At 43.9% G+C, this 19,870-nt stretch overlaps 1 protein-coding gene across 2 annotated transcripts; it reads left to right on the forward strand.

Annotated features, from left to right (window-relative positions):
• Positions 1 to 7,303: 7,303 nt before the first annotated feature.
• LOC148812639 (interferon-induced very large GTPase 1-like) lies at positions 7,304 to 19,318 on the forward strand. 2 transcript variants are annotated; one of them, XM_088908540.1, is made up of 3 exons: positions 7,304 to 7,386; positions 10,052 to 10,128; positions 12,543 to 19,318. In XM_088908540.1, exons 2-3 carry the CDS (start codon positions 10,087 to 10,089, stop codon positions 17,964 to 17,966), a joined length of 5,466 nt encoding a protein of 1,821 aa, XP_088764666.1. In that variant the 5' UTR covers positions 7,304 to 7,386; positions 10,052 to 10,086; the 3' UTR covers positions 17,967 to 19,318. The 2 variants fall into 2 exon arrangements, with proteins under 2 accessions (XP_088764666.1, XP_088764667.1); XM_088908541.1 differs by having other exon boundaries at positions 7,306 to 7,386; positions 10,049 to 10,128.
• Positions 19,319 to 19,870: the final 552 nt, after the last annotated feature.

The following is a 19,870-nucleotide window of genomic DNA, read 5'->3' on the forward strand; positions in this document are numbered from 1 at the left end:
AAAAGGGGGAACAGCTTGCCATACGCAATCGAATGTGGAAGTCTTTCTTCACGGGCGGGAGGGCCTGTCCAGGTTGGTGATGTGGCCTGTGATTTGCTGATCCACAGCCCCTCAGAGGAACCTGAAAAAATGTCTCAGAGCACCCAGGGGCTCGGCTTGGATTTTTTCCAGTACGGGGGCTGCAGGCAGGCTGGAGTCTATCCCAGCATGCAGCATGCAGCAGGCGCAAGGCAGGGGACACCCTGGACAGGACACCTGGGGCAGACTACGAGCCCACGAGCCTGTCTTTGAGCCTGGGGAGAACATGCGAACTCCACACAGACAGCACCTCAGGTCCAGAATTGAGCTCAAGTCTCCAGGCCATGTTGACCACCGAAGAACCCTGCCGCAGCCTGTGCTTGACACATAATTTAAACAATTTGTTTTCAATATATACAGTGGTGTGAAAAAGTGTTTGCCCCTTCCTGATTTCTTATTTTTTTGCATGTTTGTCACACTGAAATGTTTCAGATCATCAAACAAATTGAAATATTAGACAAAGATAACACGAGTAAACACAAAATGCAGTTTTTAAATGAAGGTTTTTTGAATTTATTAAAAATTTATGAAATTAATTTATTATATTTACTATATTTATTATACACGTGTAAATTAATTACTGCGAAAATAATTTACTTCGTACACTGTGCAGAGTGCCGTATACTCCTAGTTGCGGCACACACGATACATACAGTAAAAAGCCTCAGGCACTGTGTTAGATGTGTTTTCGACGTTATATATGCGTTTATTCATGTCGTCGATTTTACGGTTGCAATTCGACGTTGATTACACGTCGAGGCGACGGATATATACGTATAGCCGTATTTTCGCCGTAAATATACGTATATTCGACGAATCAATGCCCACTGGGTGGGTTAGAGTAGAAACATTTTTTATGTTCATGAACTGTAAAGCTAGGGTAATAGGTGTAAGGGAACTTGCACATAATTTATATATGATAATTAGGGGCCCATAACTATGAAGGATCTTTGTAAGTGAATCAGAATGGACAGAGGAAAGTTGAATTAGGAAAAAGAAGTTTCCTGAAGAAGGGGAAACTTAGAAGAGAAGGAGAAGAACGGAAAGAAATTGAAGTGGAAAACTTATGTAATGGAAAGAGGAATCACAGAAATAATGGGAAGCTTCAAAAAAGACTAGTCTTGAAACTAAAGAACAGCAAGCTGCAGCTTAAGTCATGGCCATGCGTACTAGAAAGAAAAAGTCTCCACCGAAATTAGAAAGCGGTCCGGAGCCAAAGCCTTTTCACTTGTTCGTGAAATGCCAATGTGCACTTTTCCAGGTCCAGAAGGAACTCCAGCATATGTACATTGACATTGGTCTCCTAGTGAATTATTTGCATTAGTTAAGTCTTTTCCTAAATTGCCTGATGACCGTAAAGAATTTAGAAGAAAGGCAAGCCTTGTTCTCGATTGTCTTAAGCCTAATTACAGTGACATAACCTTGTTGCTAGATCATATTGTTCCTAAAGGTTTACAACGTCCTCTAAAAAGGAGGAGGCAGATTGGCGGATACATGACCCAAATGATGAAGAAGTATCCATCTAAATTAAACCACACGGACATGGAGAGGAGAAGTTAGGCGGCCGCTTCTAAAAAGAGGTAAGGACTCCTCTTTTCTAAAAAGTCCCTTGTCCTCTCCATGTTGCTGTGGTGGGTTCAGGGTTTTCCTGAAGTTGAAACGAGTACAACAGAAAAATGATTTAATGATGTATGTGTTTTAGATGCCTGTTTTGTGAAGGTGGGGTAGAAAAAGAGGGATTGCTGAAGGAGTAGCGTCTCGCCCTGCCCGTGCGGAAAAATCCAGGTGTTGCATCCTGGTACACGACTGCAGTGCGGCTGAAGGTAGTAACTAGAACTGTACTCGCAGAAGAGCCGAAAATGGTAACTCGATTCTACTGTGTGTTTAAAGCCAGGATTTGGAACCTGGTCCGTGTTCCCGATGTGTGATAGTTCGTCAGTTTGTCTCGACTGGGGGATTCCGCGGGGCGCGTGGGAGACGTGAAAATGGTTTGGTGTGAAGAAAAAAAAGTTTGATTAATCCAAAGTGAAACTTAAAAGAAATATTGACTGTTAGAAATATTGACTATTAGAGAAAAGTAACAGCATGTCAGCAGAAGGAAGTGAGGATGTTTCAGATTTTACAGAAAGGTTTATAGCTTTATGGATAGTATACTCGGGGTTAGCCGATGAAAAGGAAGTGAATGAAGATACTTCCACAGTAATAAAACAAATTTACTTGAGTGGGTTAAAACCTGATGTTGCCAAGAATGTACAACTATGCTTTCCTGATATTACGGACAGCGGAGACAGATTTGATTTAATAACTCGCGAAGCATGCATGCAGAAGTGCGAGCGCTGCAAATGGGAGGTAAAAAGACTCCCAAGGAGGAGAAAAGGGAGCCGCCAGTTTGTTGAAATTATTGTGCGACTTTAATGTTATACCGAGATATAAAACCCCAAAGACAAAACTACTAATAAGCTGGTGTGCAGTTACTAAAAAAAAGGTGTTTTTTTGGAGAAATTGTAAGAAAGAGGCTTGATTTCACAATTAAAGAACATGTCAGAAGCTGAAACGAGAGCCGTGTGTAAACTAACAGTTTTAATCTAGTAAACCCCTCTGTAGCCTTCCTAAATTTATCTCAGGATTTAAATAAAAGTGAAATAATCTTACAGTGTGCAGTAACTGGGGGACACAGGAGCACAGCTGTCCTGTTTTTAGACTAAAACAGCATAAAGATGTGATATAACGTTTTCTAACGGGTAACAGGAGGCTACAGGAGAAGGGGTGCAAGGGTTGTGTTTAAAGCAAATATAAGCTGTCACAGTCTGCTTGGGAAAAGATGTACAGTTTCAACTACTGATGTGGGTGGGGGACACCCCAGACCTATTTTAGGCCCAGACTGCAGCATTTATAAGGAATTACTGCATGAAATAGCATTTATGTAAACTAACTCAATAGAGTTATGTGATATTGTGATTGTTTTACCTAATGAGGGAATCCATAAGGCCGGGCTACTCCAAGTACTGGATCTTGAAAAAAAAAAGGAGTATAAAACCAACTACATGATAAAGCCAGGGTGAATGCCTTCTCAGAACGAGCTTGTCTAGTGACGTATTGGTTTAAGGGAGGTAGTGCAGTCTAAAGACAAAATTGCCTTGACCCCTGCAGCAGAAACCGTTTTTAATGATTTGAAACAAGCTTTCTTGCAGGCACTGGCCCTGGACTGGATTCCCTCAGACGGATCATCTGTATGTAATCTGTCTGTAAGTGAAAGAAATGGGTTGTGAGCTGCTGTGCTGGTGCAGGAGCATGGAGATAGGCATCGTCTGGTGGGTTATTATTATTCAGGACCCCTTGATGCGGTGGCCAAGGGGCCGTGTTTATGTGTTGTGCAGGCTATCTGCCTGGCTGTATAAACTGTGAATAATCTGGTGTAGAACCAGCAGACCGAATGAAAAGATTTAATTGAAACTTGTAAATATGCTAAATGGAAAATTGTAGCAATTTATATAGACTGTATATATACATTTGGTGTATGCCACAATTTTGGATGGCAGTGAAGGAATAGGGATTTCCCCAACATGGCAGGGACTCCAGTCAAGAATGCTGGGTTTGTCTCTGAACTGTTAGAAGCTTTGCAGCTGCTGACTGAAGTAGCTGTGGTAAAGTGTAAATCACATAATAAAGACATTTTTCCAGTAACTCGAGGGAACAACTTTGCAGATGTAGCTGTCAGGTGAGCAGTACTTGTAGAACAGGAGTCTGAGACCCCTGTGAAACCTCTGTTGGTGAAAAGGGGACAGCTACACGATATTCAGGCTGAGGCCTCTAAAGCAGAGAAAAGGACATGGTTAGAAAAGAGTGTGGTGCTGCCAGCACACTGGACGCCCTGCATGCCCTCAGAGCCTAATGCCCTTTGTAGCTCGACAAATGCACTCTGTCGGACACCTGGGTGTGAGTCAAATGGTGTGCCGGTTACCCAAACCTGGGTGGGGACCGTGTTTGAAGCAGTAGCCACTTATGTGGTATCTCAATGTGATGCTTATCAAAGGAACTCAACTACAGTTCAGGTGCAGGTGCTACAGCTCAAAAGGCCTGCTCCTGAGGAACCTTTCATGCAGTAGCAAATGTTTACAATTTACAATTGTAAAGGGAAACCTTGGCTCTTATTATCTGTTTTCCCAGTGGGTTGCTGTCACTGCCTCTGTGTCTACCAAACACTTGATGATGGAGATAAGCCCTCGGTGGGCACTGACCTACCGCTTGTATCATGATCAAGGGACAGGCTGTGGCTGCATTATTCGGGGTGAGATGGACTGAGATCACCCTCAGTCTGCTGGAACAGTGGAATGAAGGAACAGAAGTCTAAAAGATCGACTAGACATCAGACTGAAGGAACGCCATGGGATGCGGGCTGGATCAAACAGAACTATGTAATAGAGCCTGTTTGATATCATCACAAGCCAATCAACGAAACTTCCTGGAGGGATGAATTTGGCTAATGGATTGTTGAATTTGCTAATTCTCTATTGTAGTATTGTAGGTTGTTAATTGAAGTGGTGCGCGGGGCTGATGAACAGGTGCTGGACGCTTGGAGACCTCCAGTAGAGGGAAGACATGACCTGATACCTGGCGAGTGAGTGTGGGTGAGGAAGATATACCCTGCCAGATGTTGCAACCCTGCTGGGAAGGACCATATCAAGTGCAATTGACTACCGACTCTGCCATCTGAGTGACAGGATGAGATCGCTGGATCTACGCATTGCGCCGACACCGAACCACTGTACCAGAGACTGAGTGAACATTAATTATTATATTGTCACTGTTTCTGTGTTTGTTGAGCTTCCTGAGGGGGGGCGACAGTGTACCTGTTAAGTGTAAGGAGTTTTACTTTGATAAATGGGGATATGGAATCAATACTTTATCAGTCAGCCACAAATAATAATCAGAGCTCATGTTGGGATTGTATTGCTATAAAAGATGCTCATGGGAGTAATCCCCTTTGATAGAGGTGATTATTTAGGTTTATTGGCATGGGTAAATAGTTCTGCTTTTAGTCTGAGTGTAACTCAGATGTATTAGAATGGAAATAACTGTATGCTCCTCGCTATAATCACAGTTTTAGGCCATTCTCTATTAGGGTGATAGACAGCTGTTTAGGTGAGCAAAGACTAAACAGTACTTGTATTCTAGACAATTATTAGCAAATGAATGAATTAGCAAAGCACATCTATGATGAAGAAAAATATATATCATAATTATGATACAGATAATTGGGGCATTGGTGCATGGCTACAGTCTGTGCTAGGAACCTGGAGAGGGTCTCTGGTTCGATACATATTTGTGGGTCTGGTATTATTCGTTATGATCATACTGTTAATATCCTGCTTGAAAAACATGTGGACTAAAGCTGCTGCTTCTGTGCTAATTGTACGCCCTGAAGGGATCATGAAGGTCAAAAAATGATTTCATGGGAAAGGTTCTCTTATCTAGTGGCAGAACCTGATGGGTAGAACAATATAGTTTTAAGGGGGGTTACCCTTGGGAGTGATTCCCCTAGATGCTAATTATTATTATGGTTTGTTTGTTCATAATAAGATGTTTTGCAGGAACGGACCAAAGAGAAATTTTACAACTTCAGCTAGAATTGTTCTGCAAATCGGCACAGCTGAGGCAGTGGAACAATGTGTAGATTTTTCCCAGAGTTATTCCCCAGCTGTTGACCAATCTTGTAAAAAAAACCCTAAGAAAAATGCTGGGCTCCAGCCCACAGGGATTTACCTGTGCTGTAAGAACTAATGCGTGAATAAGGAGACTGGATTCTGGTGAAAGACAGGAAAAAGAGGTGGTGTTCGCTCAGGTGGAGGGGGCCGTGCCAGGTGCCCTGAATTCATGCTTCCCACTGTAAAAAGGTCACAAACGAACTGAGCAAAGAGCAGGAGTGATGTCTCCACAGGGATAGATGGGGATCACATGCTTGGGACTGATGTGCACAGCCTTTTTCCTTTTTATGTGGAAGCCTGTCACCACCCAGAAAGAGGAAGAATCTAAACGCGAAGCCTCTTTGTATACAAACTGGCTGAATGAAACTGATAATGAGGGGGATAGGAGTAATTTGTGGTATAAACTTATAAATCATACTGTAAAGTTAAAGAAATGTAATGCATCTTGTTATGTATGTGCTTTAATGCCTCATTCTACAGCCCCACCCATTTCTCTCCTGGTTAGAATCACTGTTTGGGCCAGGGGGAATGTTTTTCTTTAAGTTACTAACACCGATTATAGTAGCTGTGATACTTGTCTTCCTGTTTTTGTGTTGCTGTTCGACTTGTATTATTCCAATGCTTCGAAATATGGTAATGAATATGTTTGCGCATCAGTATGTTCTGATAAGAACGCAAGAATCCGAAGTATGGGAGCCTCCTGGGAGTCCATATGAAGAATCTAACTTTTAATCATTTTCAAGAATAAAAAGGAGGGAATTGAAGTGGAAATCTAATGAGTAAATTGATTCTTAAAAATGTAGAGAGTTTTAAAAAAATATATTGGTGCTTTTAGATAATATATTTCAAGGATGTAATTGCTGTGCTACAGTAGAAAACAGTGCGTCAACAAAGTACACTGTTTAGGTTACTTTAGAAGACAATGTACCAAAACAATATATGCTGTCTGGGTCGTTAGAATTAACCGAAAGTAACTGATTAGCTTTCAATAACAAATCTAGTGCTTCTTCTCTCGCTCTATGATGTAATCTGTTTTGTCTTAGGGAAAGGGGAAGTTTTAGAAGGGACAAAGCGCTGAGCTTTTTTACAGCACAACGTCTTATAAAAACCCTGTACTGCTTGTAACAAATTGAGTCTCTGATTGCGAAGTGGCAGCAGGGCTCCCAATATTGCAATATTGAAATAAAGACCTTACTCAGGTGAGAACTCTCTCTTGTGGCTTCCTTGATAGTTATATTTCCATGACAGAAGATTTAATAACCGGTGTGAGAAACTGGGACTGCAGTTCCCCTCGATTCCCCACTTCCTGTTTAGCGAAGGAGTTTCTAGCCCTGTTGGAGTGTTTTAGTCCCACACAGCTGCTTCTCAGTCCAACTCGCAGCTACGATCACAGCCCGGACTTTGTCACTGCAAATGTTGTTTTTCCACTTATCTTCCCCGCTCGCCTCATAATGAAACCTTGTAAGAGAAGAGTTGTCAGCGAAAGTGAAAGTAAAGCGATTTCCTGGAATCCCTCCCACAGACAAGAGACGTTTCTCCGCTGCTTGCTGGCCAGTGAAAAACAAGTCTAGCAGCCGGCTGTGACCCACAGGGCGATCTCCAGGTTAGAACATCTTCATCTTTTCATGACTTTAATCGTGCGTAAGAGGAGCTAAATCTGTTTCATAAAATCAGTTTCTTTTGTAACCTTCATTTCATTTCTCCTGTTTGTATTGGGGCTGGGTTCACAGTTACACTATTAATAGTACTGTGTAGGCTACTGTTGTAACAATACAGTCTATACACTCTGCTATCACTGCTACGGTTTACAGAACCCAGGCATAAGTGAGTTTGCAGATCTGCTTTCTCTTTCATGCTTCAGATTTAATTAGTTCCTTACTCTTGGTGACTTGAAAGGGGAACTGCATCTCTCTTTTTTTATTTCGGGGTTAGAAAGAATCCGCATTAATGAGCGCATTTCAGACCCCAGTGAAATTAAAATATACACAGAAACTTGTCAAAACTTCCAGTTTACATCACAGAATAGACATTTCCAGGTATGCCCAGCGATTCAACTTCTGGCGAGGCGTTGCAGCTGTATGGTATTGTGCGAACAAGCAGGCTCTGGACTTCCAGACTGACTTGTTAACTCTGCATGCAGATCACGCTGGAACGTCTCTCGCTCCCGCCTGCGGTGAGCCCAGGGGTTTGCAGCAACATGGTGATTTACAGCCCTTACACTTCACTCACGAGTTTGTGCTTAATACAGAATTTGTGAAATGTTGCGATTCTGGCAATGAATTAATTTTGCTACGAAGATTTAATAACCGGTCTGGGAGAAACTGGGACTGCAGTTCCCCTTGATTCCCCACTTCCTGTTTAGCGAAGGAGTTTCTAGCCCTGTTGGAGTGTTTTAGTCCCACACAGCTGCTTCTCAGTCCAACTCGCAGCTACGATCACAGCCCGGACTTTGAGGACTTTGAATTGAGGTGCAGACACGGGTTCAATAGCAAACTCCTCTGCTATTGCTGCTGCTTCCTTGACCGTTTCTTCAACTCCATCACCTGGGCAGTACTTTCTTTTCAAATGTTCAAATTCTTTCGTGTTTTACGCAAAACTGTCTTTGCTTCTGATATGTCTGTAGTTGTAATCTGCACCGGACAGCTGTTTTCTTGGACATTCTGCGAGGCATAACACTCCCCCCTCTTGCATCCTCAGCTAGAATATTTTTTAAAAAAGCACAACAAAATGACAAAATATTTGTAGTGACGCAGTGAAAAGAGCCGGGTCTGACCAGGAGAGCTCACAAGCAGGCCTCGGGCACCAGCGCAACAGAAGGGAAGAAGGGAGCCAGAAAGAAAAAAAAGACATAAAAGTAACCCAGGACTCAGGGCTGCCGAGCTGTAGATGCAAAGAACAAATAAAAAAAATAAAATATAATTAAGTGCAAAACCGCAGAGGAAAAGAAAACTGGCGCGAGGAAGCGAAGAAGCAGTAGTTCAGCTAATGACAGAGCCCTGGGCGAAGAACTTAAAGGGAGGGGGGGGGGTCTGCTGTCCTGCGCATGTGTATGCCGGCGCTTGCTCGGGTTCGACAATATTAAGCAACATTCCGTTTACATTTGTATTAAAACTCAGGTCCATTGAGTTCTCTTTCCCTGCTAGAGTCCTGGAACGGACAGTCGACCCGCAGACGCTGCCATCAGCTAAAGAACTCCAATTCCCATAAGACCCGCTGGGCAACGTCCTGGAGTCACGAGTCCCACCCGGTGCGAGTGCCCTGCTGTCAGGCCGTATCCCACAAATGTCGCGCTGAGCCCGTCTTCCTCCCTAGTGGACTTCGAACAGGGTCACATGACGAGCGTTAGTGCTGCTTTCTCTCCCGCGGCTCAGTACACATGTACACGATCTCCTCTCGGAGGCGGCTGAAACTGCATCTCCTCTCGTCTGTCCCCGCCTGCACACACGTAGTGCTGACTGACGTTGAGCAGGCTCGGCTTCAAACGGCCGAAGTGGATTAAGACCTGGCAATACCGCTCTCCGTTTTCCTACGGATTCCGAACCCGTATTGTAATCGTGCAAATCTGCCCTTTCCTCTCATCGTGTGCTTTCTTACTGTAAAAGGCGTTGAGAAGCCGCTTGTAAAGACGCTACATAAAATAAAAGATCCCATGAGACACTCTCTCTCCGTGTTCTGTCCTGCAGTGCGAGATTCTGTGAGGCCGGTGATCTCTCCCGCAGGTACTAGCCAGGCTCACACCTGCTGAGCTGCCAGCTGGGAGCTGCAGGCTGATACAGCTGCTGGCAATAATATACATCTCTGGTGATCAAACGAGCGGTATAGTGTTGTTAACCCTGCCCACGGCAGTTTACACGTTTGCTACGATTTGAACTGAAAAGTGAGAAAACCGCTACTGACCTAACCCTAATTTATCAGAGGCGAGGCCACAAGCTCAGGGGACAGTCCAGCGCGGGTCCCCGATTCACAGCTCTTACACTTCGCCAAGTTAAAGCAGTTTTGTAAAGAAGAATGGGCTAAAATTATTCAGAACTGATGCGTGGTGTGATAAACAGCTAAAGGAAATGATTAAAGTACTTTATTTTACTCAATGTAACATTAAATACCAGCATATAATTATATCTATGATAATGCCACATAGGGACCAACATATTTCCTCTTTGCAAACTTCAGTTGCATTTGACACTCGTATGTGTGGGCTAAACACCCGTACTACACCAACTAAAACATGACCATTTGCTTGAATTCTGCTGTTCTTGTTTCGTAAGCAGATACTGAAGGCTCTACAGGCCCAGAGCAGACAGCCATGGATGAGGAAGCAGGAGGAAAGGATGAACAAAGCCATAAGGTAACAGACAATCACACCTTGTATATATATCTTTACACACAACAACAAACATGCTGTGTACATATTGCTATGTCAGCTCGCCCTTCCGTGTGAGAATGAGATCGGGATGCTTGTCCATCCAGCTGTCTATCAATCAGGCAGCAAACCTAACCTGCCAATATCGCCACCGATTAGGAATTCTGCTAAAGGCAGTACGATCCGGCGCTCTGACATCGGCAGCCTGATGTTCCAGCTCACCTTCCTGCTCTTCAGCCTTCTCAGGGCCTCAAAATCCTCACAAAAAAAACCCGAAACCCTGCGCCTGGGTTTCAATCCGTCAGCTTGTTGTAAAATATATAATATATATATATAAACTGCAGAACAGGTTCAAATACTTGGCTTCAGTCTGGTCTGGACAAAGACCTCTCGCCTGGCACACACTTTATGTTCCTGTCTCCTCTCTTCTCTCTCTTGTTCTGTCTCCTCCAGTCTCTCTTCTGTTCTGTCTTGTCCTTCATCTTCTTATATGGCATCTTTCTGGACTATTGCTTGACACTTAATCATTTACCCAGAACCTAAATTAACTAAGGTAATAATAATAATTCCTCACATTTAATTCTTAATTAATAGAAGATGATAGATCCACAACATAGATTGTGAGTCAGTTTATAAAATAATAATAATTGCTCACACGTCTATAGCTCTTTTCTGGACTCTCCACTCAGAGCTCTTTACAGGTCCTGGGGATCCCACTACCACCACCAGTGTGCAGCCCCACCTGGATGATGCTCCAGTCCGCTCCCCACACACCAGCTCTCAGTGGGGAGGAGAGCAGAGTAATGAAGTCAGTTCAGAGAGGGGGGGTATTAGGAGGCCATGATGGGTAAAGACCAGGACACCAGGGTAACACCTAGGATTTTGAATGACCACAGAGAGTCAGGACCTCAGTTTTACATCTCATCCAAAGGCAGGACAGTGCCTTTTTTAGACAGACCGCAGGGTGAGCGCTCCCTACTGGTCCCACTAACACCTCTTCCAGCAGGTCTCCCATCAAGGTGGTGGCCTGGCTCACACCTACTTAGTGGGTTAGTGGTTGTGACTTGCAGTGTGATATAGCTGCTAAGGTAAACTTTATGATGTGGTTTGATCACAGACCCCGGACTGCATTGAAACAGGAAATACTGACACTAGCCAGGTGTTACACACTTTATCTAGATTCTTAGGGACACTTCCAGTCACCTACAGCTGTAACAATATATTTGAAGACAACTTCTAACATATTCTGAATTGGCATTTCTATGCAGACAATACTCAAATCTACATCCATACTAACCTTACACTTAAGTAGTTGTGTCTGCCTTTTCTGATTGCAACTCTGACATAAAAACCTGGACTCAAAATTGCTTCATGTAAACTAAGACGGTGGATGGCACTGTACTTGAATTTCAACCTAAACTGGAGAGCTTGTGAAATTCGATCCAGGTTTTGACATTTGATGTGCAGAAAGGGGTAAAAACATCATTCTTCCCTCTCAGAAGACTTGCCAGACTACATCCTACTGTATGTTGTTGCTCACTGGCGCTGAAAAAGAGGCCAATACTTTCATCTCCTTCCGCATTGACTACTGTAACGCTCTTCTGACTGAGGTTTCTAAATCCACACTGATCAACTTCAATATGTTAATTTGACAGCCAGAATCCTGACCAGGACTAACGCAAATGATTACATCACTCCTTTCCTGGAGTCCTTGCACCGGACTGGACTTTAAAATCCGCATGCTCACCTAAAAGGCTCTGCATGGCTTGGCTCCTCAGTCCCTGTCCAAGCTTCTGTCGCCCTACTCCTCTTCCGTAGAAAGGCTTTTATTAAATTTTATTTAATAGGTCTCTTGCATTTTCTATGCCATTTGTAATCCCTTGTGTTTCTATGTGCTTTCTGTAATATTTTGTTACAGTATCTCCTATCTTTGTTAATCAGAAGATTTGAGAAGATACTTTTGAAGGTGCTATATGAATTGTATTACTATTATGATTAATAATAAAATAATAATAATAATAATGCCACCAATTAATATCAATCTTTGTCCAGTACTTCTTCAGTACATGAGGAAACTCTCCACATTCTAAGATCTAAGACAAAAGGGTCTGTCCCTTTCACCATCTCAATCAGATGTTAATGTCCACAATTACATGAATAATCTCCTATATCTTTTCAAATTATTTTTGCAAATGGACAGTTGTTCTGTCTGTAGTGAAATGTTTGTACTTGCAATTCTGTCTGCTTCAAGACATAAGAGCTGGCCAACTTAATCAATGGATAGCATCTTGCAAGAACGGGCATGTATTTGCACTTGCTTACTGATTTTGTGCATGGATGGATCTACATTATGCTTTAGAAAATAATCCTAATTCTCAATTGTACCTACCGTTTCCTAGGACGAGAGAAACAATGACAGCACTGGCGAAACAGAAAATTCACAAAGAGTACAATATGAGACAAACGCACTGAAAGAAGAGCCAGTAAAAGGCCATACTGGAGGGTCAACTGTGTTAGATGAGGAAACATCACTTGCAGAACAATCTGAACGATCACCACAGAAAAGGGAATCTGAGGGATCAAGTATGAGAGAGGAATCAAGTATGAGAGATAAATCTGAGGGATCAAGTATGAGAGAGGAATCTGAGGGATCAAGTATGAGAGAGGAATACAAGGGATCAGCAGAGAAAAATGAATCTGTGGAATCCTACATGGGAGAGAAATCTGTAGGATCGCCAGTGAGAGAAGCCTCTGTGAGATCCCCGGACAAAGCAGAATCAGATAGATCCCTAACAGCAATGGAATCTGAAGGCTCTTCAGTGAGAGTGGGATGTGATGGATCAGTAGAGAAACAAGAATTCAAGGAATCATGCATTCCTAAAAACACTGAGGGATCACCAATGAGAGAGGGATCTGAAAGATCACCAGAGAAAAGGGAATCTCTGGGATCCTGCATGAGAGAGAAATCTGAAGGATCACCAACAAGAGAAGGATCAGAAGGATCACTAGCAAGAAAGGAATCTCAGAGTTCTTCACTGAGAGAGAAAAGGGGAGAAAATGATTTTCTGAACCTGCTGCAGAAACTTGGGCTCAGAGACTTATATCCCAGTAGGCAGAAGAAAACCAATGTGCTCGTTATCAGCCATCTGTCATGCAGCACCACTCAACCTCAAAATGAGAGCGAAAGTACAGCTCTCTATCTCTACAAGCTCATGATGTTGGACTACAGTTACAGGACCTTGTTCCTTAAAGATCACAAGACTGACTCTGCTGGCAGCAGTCTGATGAAAGAGAAGTCAACGGATGACACAACAGGCAGTGATGACTTTTTCAGTCTTGGACTCCAGAGTTCCACTTCCTGCGATGGCACTTCTGAAGACTCTTACGGAGAGGGCATCTATCAAGAGTCGCACATTCACCCCATGGACGTCCACATGGCTGTGTTCCACTGCTCTGGTGACTTCCTGAGAGCGTTCCTCTTCACCAAGCTCTCCACCTGTCAGTTCGCCTTACCCCTCCTGGTGCCCAGCCCCGAGACTGGGGCAGTGGAGCTCCCTCTGTGGGCCCTGAGGCAGGTCAAGAGGTCCTGGTGCAGTAAGGAGCCCTCAGAGAGAAGCAGCTCTGTGAAACACAACTGCAGGGACATGTTCAACGCTCCAGTGCCAACGGTGTCCTTCATCAGGCTGGGATCGTCCTCCGTCTCCAAATCCCAGATCCTGAACAGCGTCGTCAGCCCCAAGAGACACAGTGTGTTTTTCCACCGGCACTGCAGGGGCAGCTCCCCACACCGCCTGCTCATGGACGGGGTGGTGGAGATCGCCTGGTACTGCCCAGGAGGCAGGAAGGACGACGTGTTCGACAGCTGTGTGGCTTTCCTGAACCTTCACGGCGACGCCAGCAAACACCCCGAGCAGCTGCAGTTTCTCCAGGAGGTCAGCACTGTCAATGTGCTTCTGATCCCAGAGTCTCCACTGGAGGGAGAAGAGAAGAAGACAGCTGACGCTATTTTCAACTCTCCTGCCCCCCTGATCTGTCTGTTTGCTGGACAGAGTAAAGTCCCTCCAGGGAACAATCCAAACAAGGTGAGACTGGCAGCCAAGAACAGGAGCGAAGGTGATCTGACTGATGAGATCATTTCACACATCAGACACTGCGTCTCCACTGTGAACAAGACCTCCAGCCTCCAGACATACTTACAGGCAGCGAGACGACAGCAGTTCAGGGTGGATGAAGACAGTGAATTCTGTACAGAAGGGAAGGAAAAGGCCCAGGTTTTGCTGCACCTGTTGAAAGAGGAGAGATTATCAACCCTGAAAGAGACTCTGTTGCCTCTGCAGGGGGAGCTGTGGCACAGGTGGTGCATGAAGGACAAAGAACAGTATCGTCTGAACAGCAAAGCGAACAAAAGTATCGAACAGCAGCTGAGCGAGATCAGAGCTGAGAAAAGAGCCCTCCGTTGTGAGCAGCTGAAGAGAGCTTTCCCTCTCCATGACTTCATGAGATCTTTCCTGCAGTGTTTAACTTCTGCAGATCCACACGACACCAAGCTGTTCATGCTGCACTGGCTGGGGATGTATCTAGATGAACTGACTGCAGACACGCTGAGTGAGCTTCAGGAGAAATACCACTCCACTTGGACAAAACTGAGACTGAAAGACAAGAGTAAGGACAAGGAGCAGGAAATGAAACTGCAGAAGGACCTGAACACCATATCTGGACAGATTAGTGCTGCAACTCTCGGACTCCAACACCTCATGAGAGAAACCGCTCAGCTCTATGAGGCTGTTCAATCAAGAGAGGGTCTAAATAATCAGAGACAGTTTGTCAGTGTCCTTCCTGCTGTTGGAGCAGAGATGCTGATTTCAGGACATCCGCTGGAGCTGATGGACGGAGATGCTGCCCATGTGCCTCTGGTGTGGATTGAGGCCGTCCTGGACAAGCTCACTGAGAGACTTGGAGACAGAAAGGTGTTTGTCCTCTCTGTACTTGGAGTCCAGAGCTCAGGAAAGTCCACTCTGCTGAACACGATGTTCGGGCTGCAGTTCACAGTGAGTGCAGGCAGGTGCACCAGGGGAGCGTTCATGCAGTTAGTGCGAGTGAGTGAGGAGGTCAGAGCCCAGCTGCAGTATGACTTTGTCCTGGTGGTGGACACAGAGGGGCTTCGGTCACCAGAGCTCAGTAATAAAACCACACTGAGTCACGACAATGAATTGGCAACGTTTATTATCGGGATTGGCGACATGACCGTGATCAACATCATGGGGGAGAATCCCTCTGAAATGCAGGACATTCTCCAGATCTGTGTCCAGGCCTTCCTGAGAATGAAGTCTGTTCAGATCAAACCAAGTTGTATTTTTGTGCACCAGAATGTTGCAGAAGCTTCAGCAAACAGCAAGAATATGGAGGGAAGGAGATGTCTTCAGGAAAAACTGGATGAATTGTCCCGCATTGCTGCCAGGGAGGAAGGCTGTATAGTTACTGGCTTCAGTGATATAATCCAGTTCGATGTGGAGTCACAGGTTTTCTACTTCAAGAACCTTCTGGAAGGAGACCCTCCGATGGCTCCTCCCAACCCCTCCTACAGCCAGAACGTCCAGGAGCTGAAGATGAAGCTCCTCAGTGTCGCTCGATGGCAGCCGGGAGTGAAGTTTCCCTCACTGTCCGAGTTTAAATTACGGATCAAAGATCTCTGGAACGCCCTGCTGGCGGAGAACTTTGTCTTCAGTTTCAGAAACACCCTGGAAATGTTGGTTTACAGTAAACTGGAGGACAAGTACGGAGAGTGGTCGTGGAAGATGAGGAAACGAGCCCTGGAGATACAGAACAGACTGAGCAACCAAATTAACAATAATAAAGTTCAGGCTGTGACATTGTCAGATCTGATGAGAGAATTTGAGAAAGTCTACAAACCACTGACAGCTGAAATCGAGAAGTATTTTAAAGAGGAAAAATACCAGGAGATCTTAATTAAGTGGAAGGTGAATGTTGATAAAAGATTTGAAAGCCTGAGGAATGAGCTCATCGAAGAAACCAGAAAGCAGAGCAATGAACTGATCAGACTGAAGAAATGCCAATCAGAGCTGGACAGGAAGAAATCAGAATACGAAGCACAACTGATTAACATGAGCAGAGACCTGGCGTCCAGACTGAAGAAGCAGAAGCTCAGTGATAAGAAAGTGGAGGAGGAGTTTGACAGACTCTGGGAGAGCTGGGTTGAAAAAGTGTCATCAGAAAAGCCCCCTGAGGAAGTAAAGAATATAAGAGTTGAAGTGGAGAACACACTCCTGGATGTCTTCAAGACACAGCATGATGCTGCCAATAAGATTGTCAATAAAACCAACACAGTCCAGGACAATGAAAACAACACTCAATCAAGCTTTCTCCAGCGCCTGTGGAAGAGTAGAACAGTGCAATTTTTTTTGAAGCCCTTTCAGATCACAAAGTGGGAATTTCAGGAAAATGAAATATTTCACGAAATAAATATCAGTGTCAAAAGATACATTAAGAAAAAAGAAAAGAAGAACGTTGATTTCAATGTTAACTTTATCCACGAGATTTTAGATCTGATTAAAGAGGAATTAACCACATACAAAAAAGTGGCACAAAACATAAACTTCACAAACGAGTATGAATTTGAATTATCTGTGCATCTCTGTCTTTCCGCGGTAGAAGAGTTTGAGAAATTACACAAGTCCTTCAGAAAAGCCAACGATCCTCTTACATACCTTGAAAGTAAGAGAGATCAGTACCTGCAGATTTTTAAGAACTCTTGTAAAGGAGCCACATCTGTCACATTCTTTGTAGAGTTTCTGTGCAAGGAGCTAAAACCTGCGATCCAACAGGCAGCGTGCGATAAGACCTGTATCCAGATCACAGATGAAATGAAATCTAACTGCCCTGCTTTCAGTGGTAACAGATCCAACCTGGAGAACCACATTCTGAGACACCTCGCTGAGCAGGTGGACTTTGACTCCTATATGGAATATATTAACCATCCAAAGAATTATTTTGCGAGGTTTATAAGGGAGCGTGTTGAGAGATACTGTGAAGACAACAGTGATCAACTGAGAAGGATGTTAAATACCAATCTGAGTGACCTAGTACAGCAGGTTTTAACAGTGAACACTACTGTCACTGCAGCTGTGAGAGAGAGACATGGTGGCGCCACCTTGTGGCTGGATGAGTTCTGTGCAGCACTCAGTGATCACATGGTGCTCCCCAGACAAGACTTCAGAAACATAGAAAACGAAGACATCACAGACCTGCAGTTCCTCAGAGAAACGATGGCCGGATCACTTAAGGAGATACTGGAAAATTTTCAGAAAGAAAGCAGCAGCACACCTGACCTTGACTTAAAGATGTTCAGACGCAGACCTGATGAGATTCTGTGTGAGGCGCTCAGTGGCTGTTGGGAACAGTGTCCCTTCTGTACGGCCATCTGCACAAACACCATCCCTGGTCATAACTCTGATCACAGTGTCCAGTTTCATCGTCCTTCTGCTCTGGCTGGCTGGCATTTCCGTGGGACAGATATATTTTATGTTGATATTTGTACCACCTCAGTTAGCAGTGACAAGAGTTTCTATCCTACTCGGGAATCTACTGAAACTGTTCCCTATAAGACCTACAGAGAAGCAGGTGAACCTTACAGCAGGTGGAGCATCACCCCAGATAAGAGCGAACAGTCCTACTGGAAATGGTTCATCTGTACTTTCAGGTCGCAGCTGGAGGAGAAATTAAAGCGTAAATTTAAAGGTTGTGGTGAAATTCCCAATGACTGGAAAACAATTGAAAAGAGCTCTGCACTGAAGGAACTGAAATAACTTCACATCTGCCACAGGAAAAAAAAAGTACAATGACTGTAAATGTCAAACTTTACCTTTCTGTATTGCGTTTCTCACAGTGTCTCAAAACTATCTTTACAAATAACCAATAACTTCAGTGGTATAAAAAGGAAATGAAAAATTAAGTATATCCAAGAAATGTTGAGCTCCTGTCAAGAAATACGGATCAGCAAGACAATAGACCACAATGACTTGGGAAGAAGGACAAAGGAGGCAGGACCCACAGATGCACAGATCACGGGAATATTAAGGAATTCTTTTTTTTTATTTATTTATTCAGCAAATACACTTAAAATTGAAGCTTGTCGTCCGGTGCACAGCCGCAGGCGAGACTGGTCAGTGTCCAAGCCCAAGGGACTGGAGAGAGGCCTGAAAAGACCCGGATCTGAGGGGTTATGAGCTCCCCGGATCGACAGAGGGAAAGAGTGAGGTACCCATAGAGACACAGTTGCCAAGCCCAGTACACCTAGAGGGCGCTGCTCTTCAGCCCTGTTCCTAGTTCCCTGTGATTATTCATGTCTTCCGGTGTGTCTTGTTGTGTAGCCTATTTACTTCCTGTGTCTGCTCTGCTCCTGGCTCAGCATTGAGGGTACAGATGTCTTGAGACCCGTCTGGCACCAGGTCGCTCCTGTCCGTGGCCTGAGGACATAGGTTTCTTTTCAACATCGTCTGACCCCCCTGAGCATGGGCTAACCTCCGTGTCGCTCCCTTTTGCGGCTACGCATAGGGTCTCTACTGCTCTCCTTGTCATTCCAACATCCGTGACAACTGTCATGTGAAGAGTCTACACTCTCAGACCGTCAAGGAGGCCTCTCTGTATGCTTAATAATGCGACATTTACTTCTGTCTGCAATACTAGTTTAGTACTGTATGTCACTGGCTTTTTTAGATTTTTCTGCTTTGAAATCAAAGTTTGCTGCAGGGCTGGATAACGATACAGTCCTCAAGGGCTTTAACAGAGCCTGATTTCTGAAAAGACTTCCGCTTTATTGATTTGAAACTGGAACTACATAGAGATTCTCCAGCTTCATTTCTCTCTATACACAATTCTTATATTAAAATATACAATATGCATGTGTACTGCTACTCCAGCTAAACACTAAACAGTTATTACAGCAATCAAAAAACAATTATTGATTGTCTGATAGCACCTCTGAGGTTGTGGACTATTCGAATGCTGTGCTGTTTTTCACAATATTGTGTATTACAGATATGATAGTGGAGTGTTTTGCTAATACAATACAACCTTGTGTGTCTGTATCCAGCTGTAACTCAATAGTAACTCCTTTTGCTAAACTAATGGTCTGAATTAAAGATGTGCACTGTCTGCAGACCTGCTGTAATTGTTTTGATTTGAAGATCCTTGTCTCACCGTTCACTATTGTGAAACTCCAGGGCGAGTTCAACTAGATGGAGAGACCTATCGTATGACAAAGGTATCATCAGGTATTGTCTGACTTCTCAGATTTTTTTTTCCCACAGGACAGCGAGTCTGCGCTGTATAATAGTAGTATTAACAAATAAAAACGGAAAAAAATACTTTCATGTACACATACTTGTAAAACAAGCGGAGTAATACAGTACTGACCGTCAGCTTCTGAGGTGAATTTACTGAGGTAAACATTCGGGTTCATCATGTCGGACAGCTGATTAATCGACAGTTTAACAGTTTCACAGGAATATTTTATCCAATAAGACGGTATTTGGTGTCATCTTGCCATTTTAACGACAGAACGTAACACAATATTATATAATTATTATAACTGTATATAATACACAGGTGTATAGATATGATTCACGTAACCTTTGACAAAAACATCTCGTACAGATCCAAGCGCTCTCAGGACAGCGAGCCTGCGCCGTGTATGAGTATTATCAACAAA

The sequence above is a fragment of the Atractosteus spatula genome, assembly GCF_055471065.1.
Source record: "Atractosteus spatula isolate fAtrSpa1 chromosome 10 unlocalized genomic scaffold, fAtrSpa1.hap1 SUPER_10_unloc_2, whole genome shotgun sequence".
Lineage (NCBI taxonomy): Eukaryota > Metazoa > Chordata > Actinopteri > Semionotiformes > Lepisosteidae > Atractosteus > Atractosteus spatula.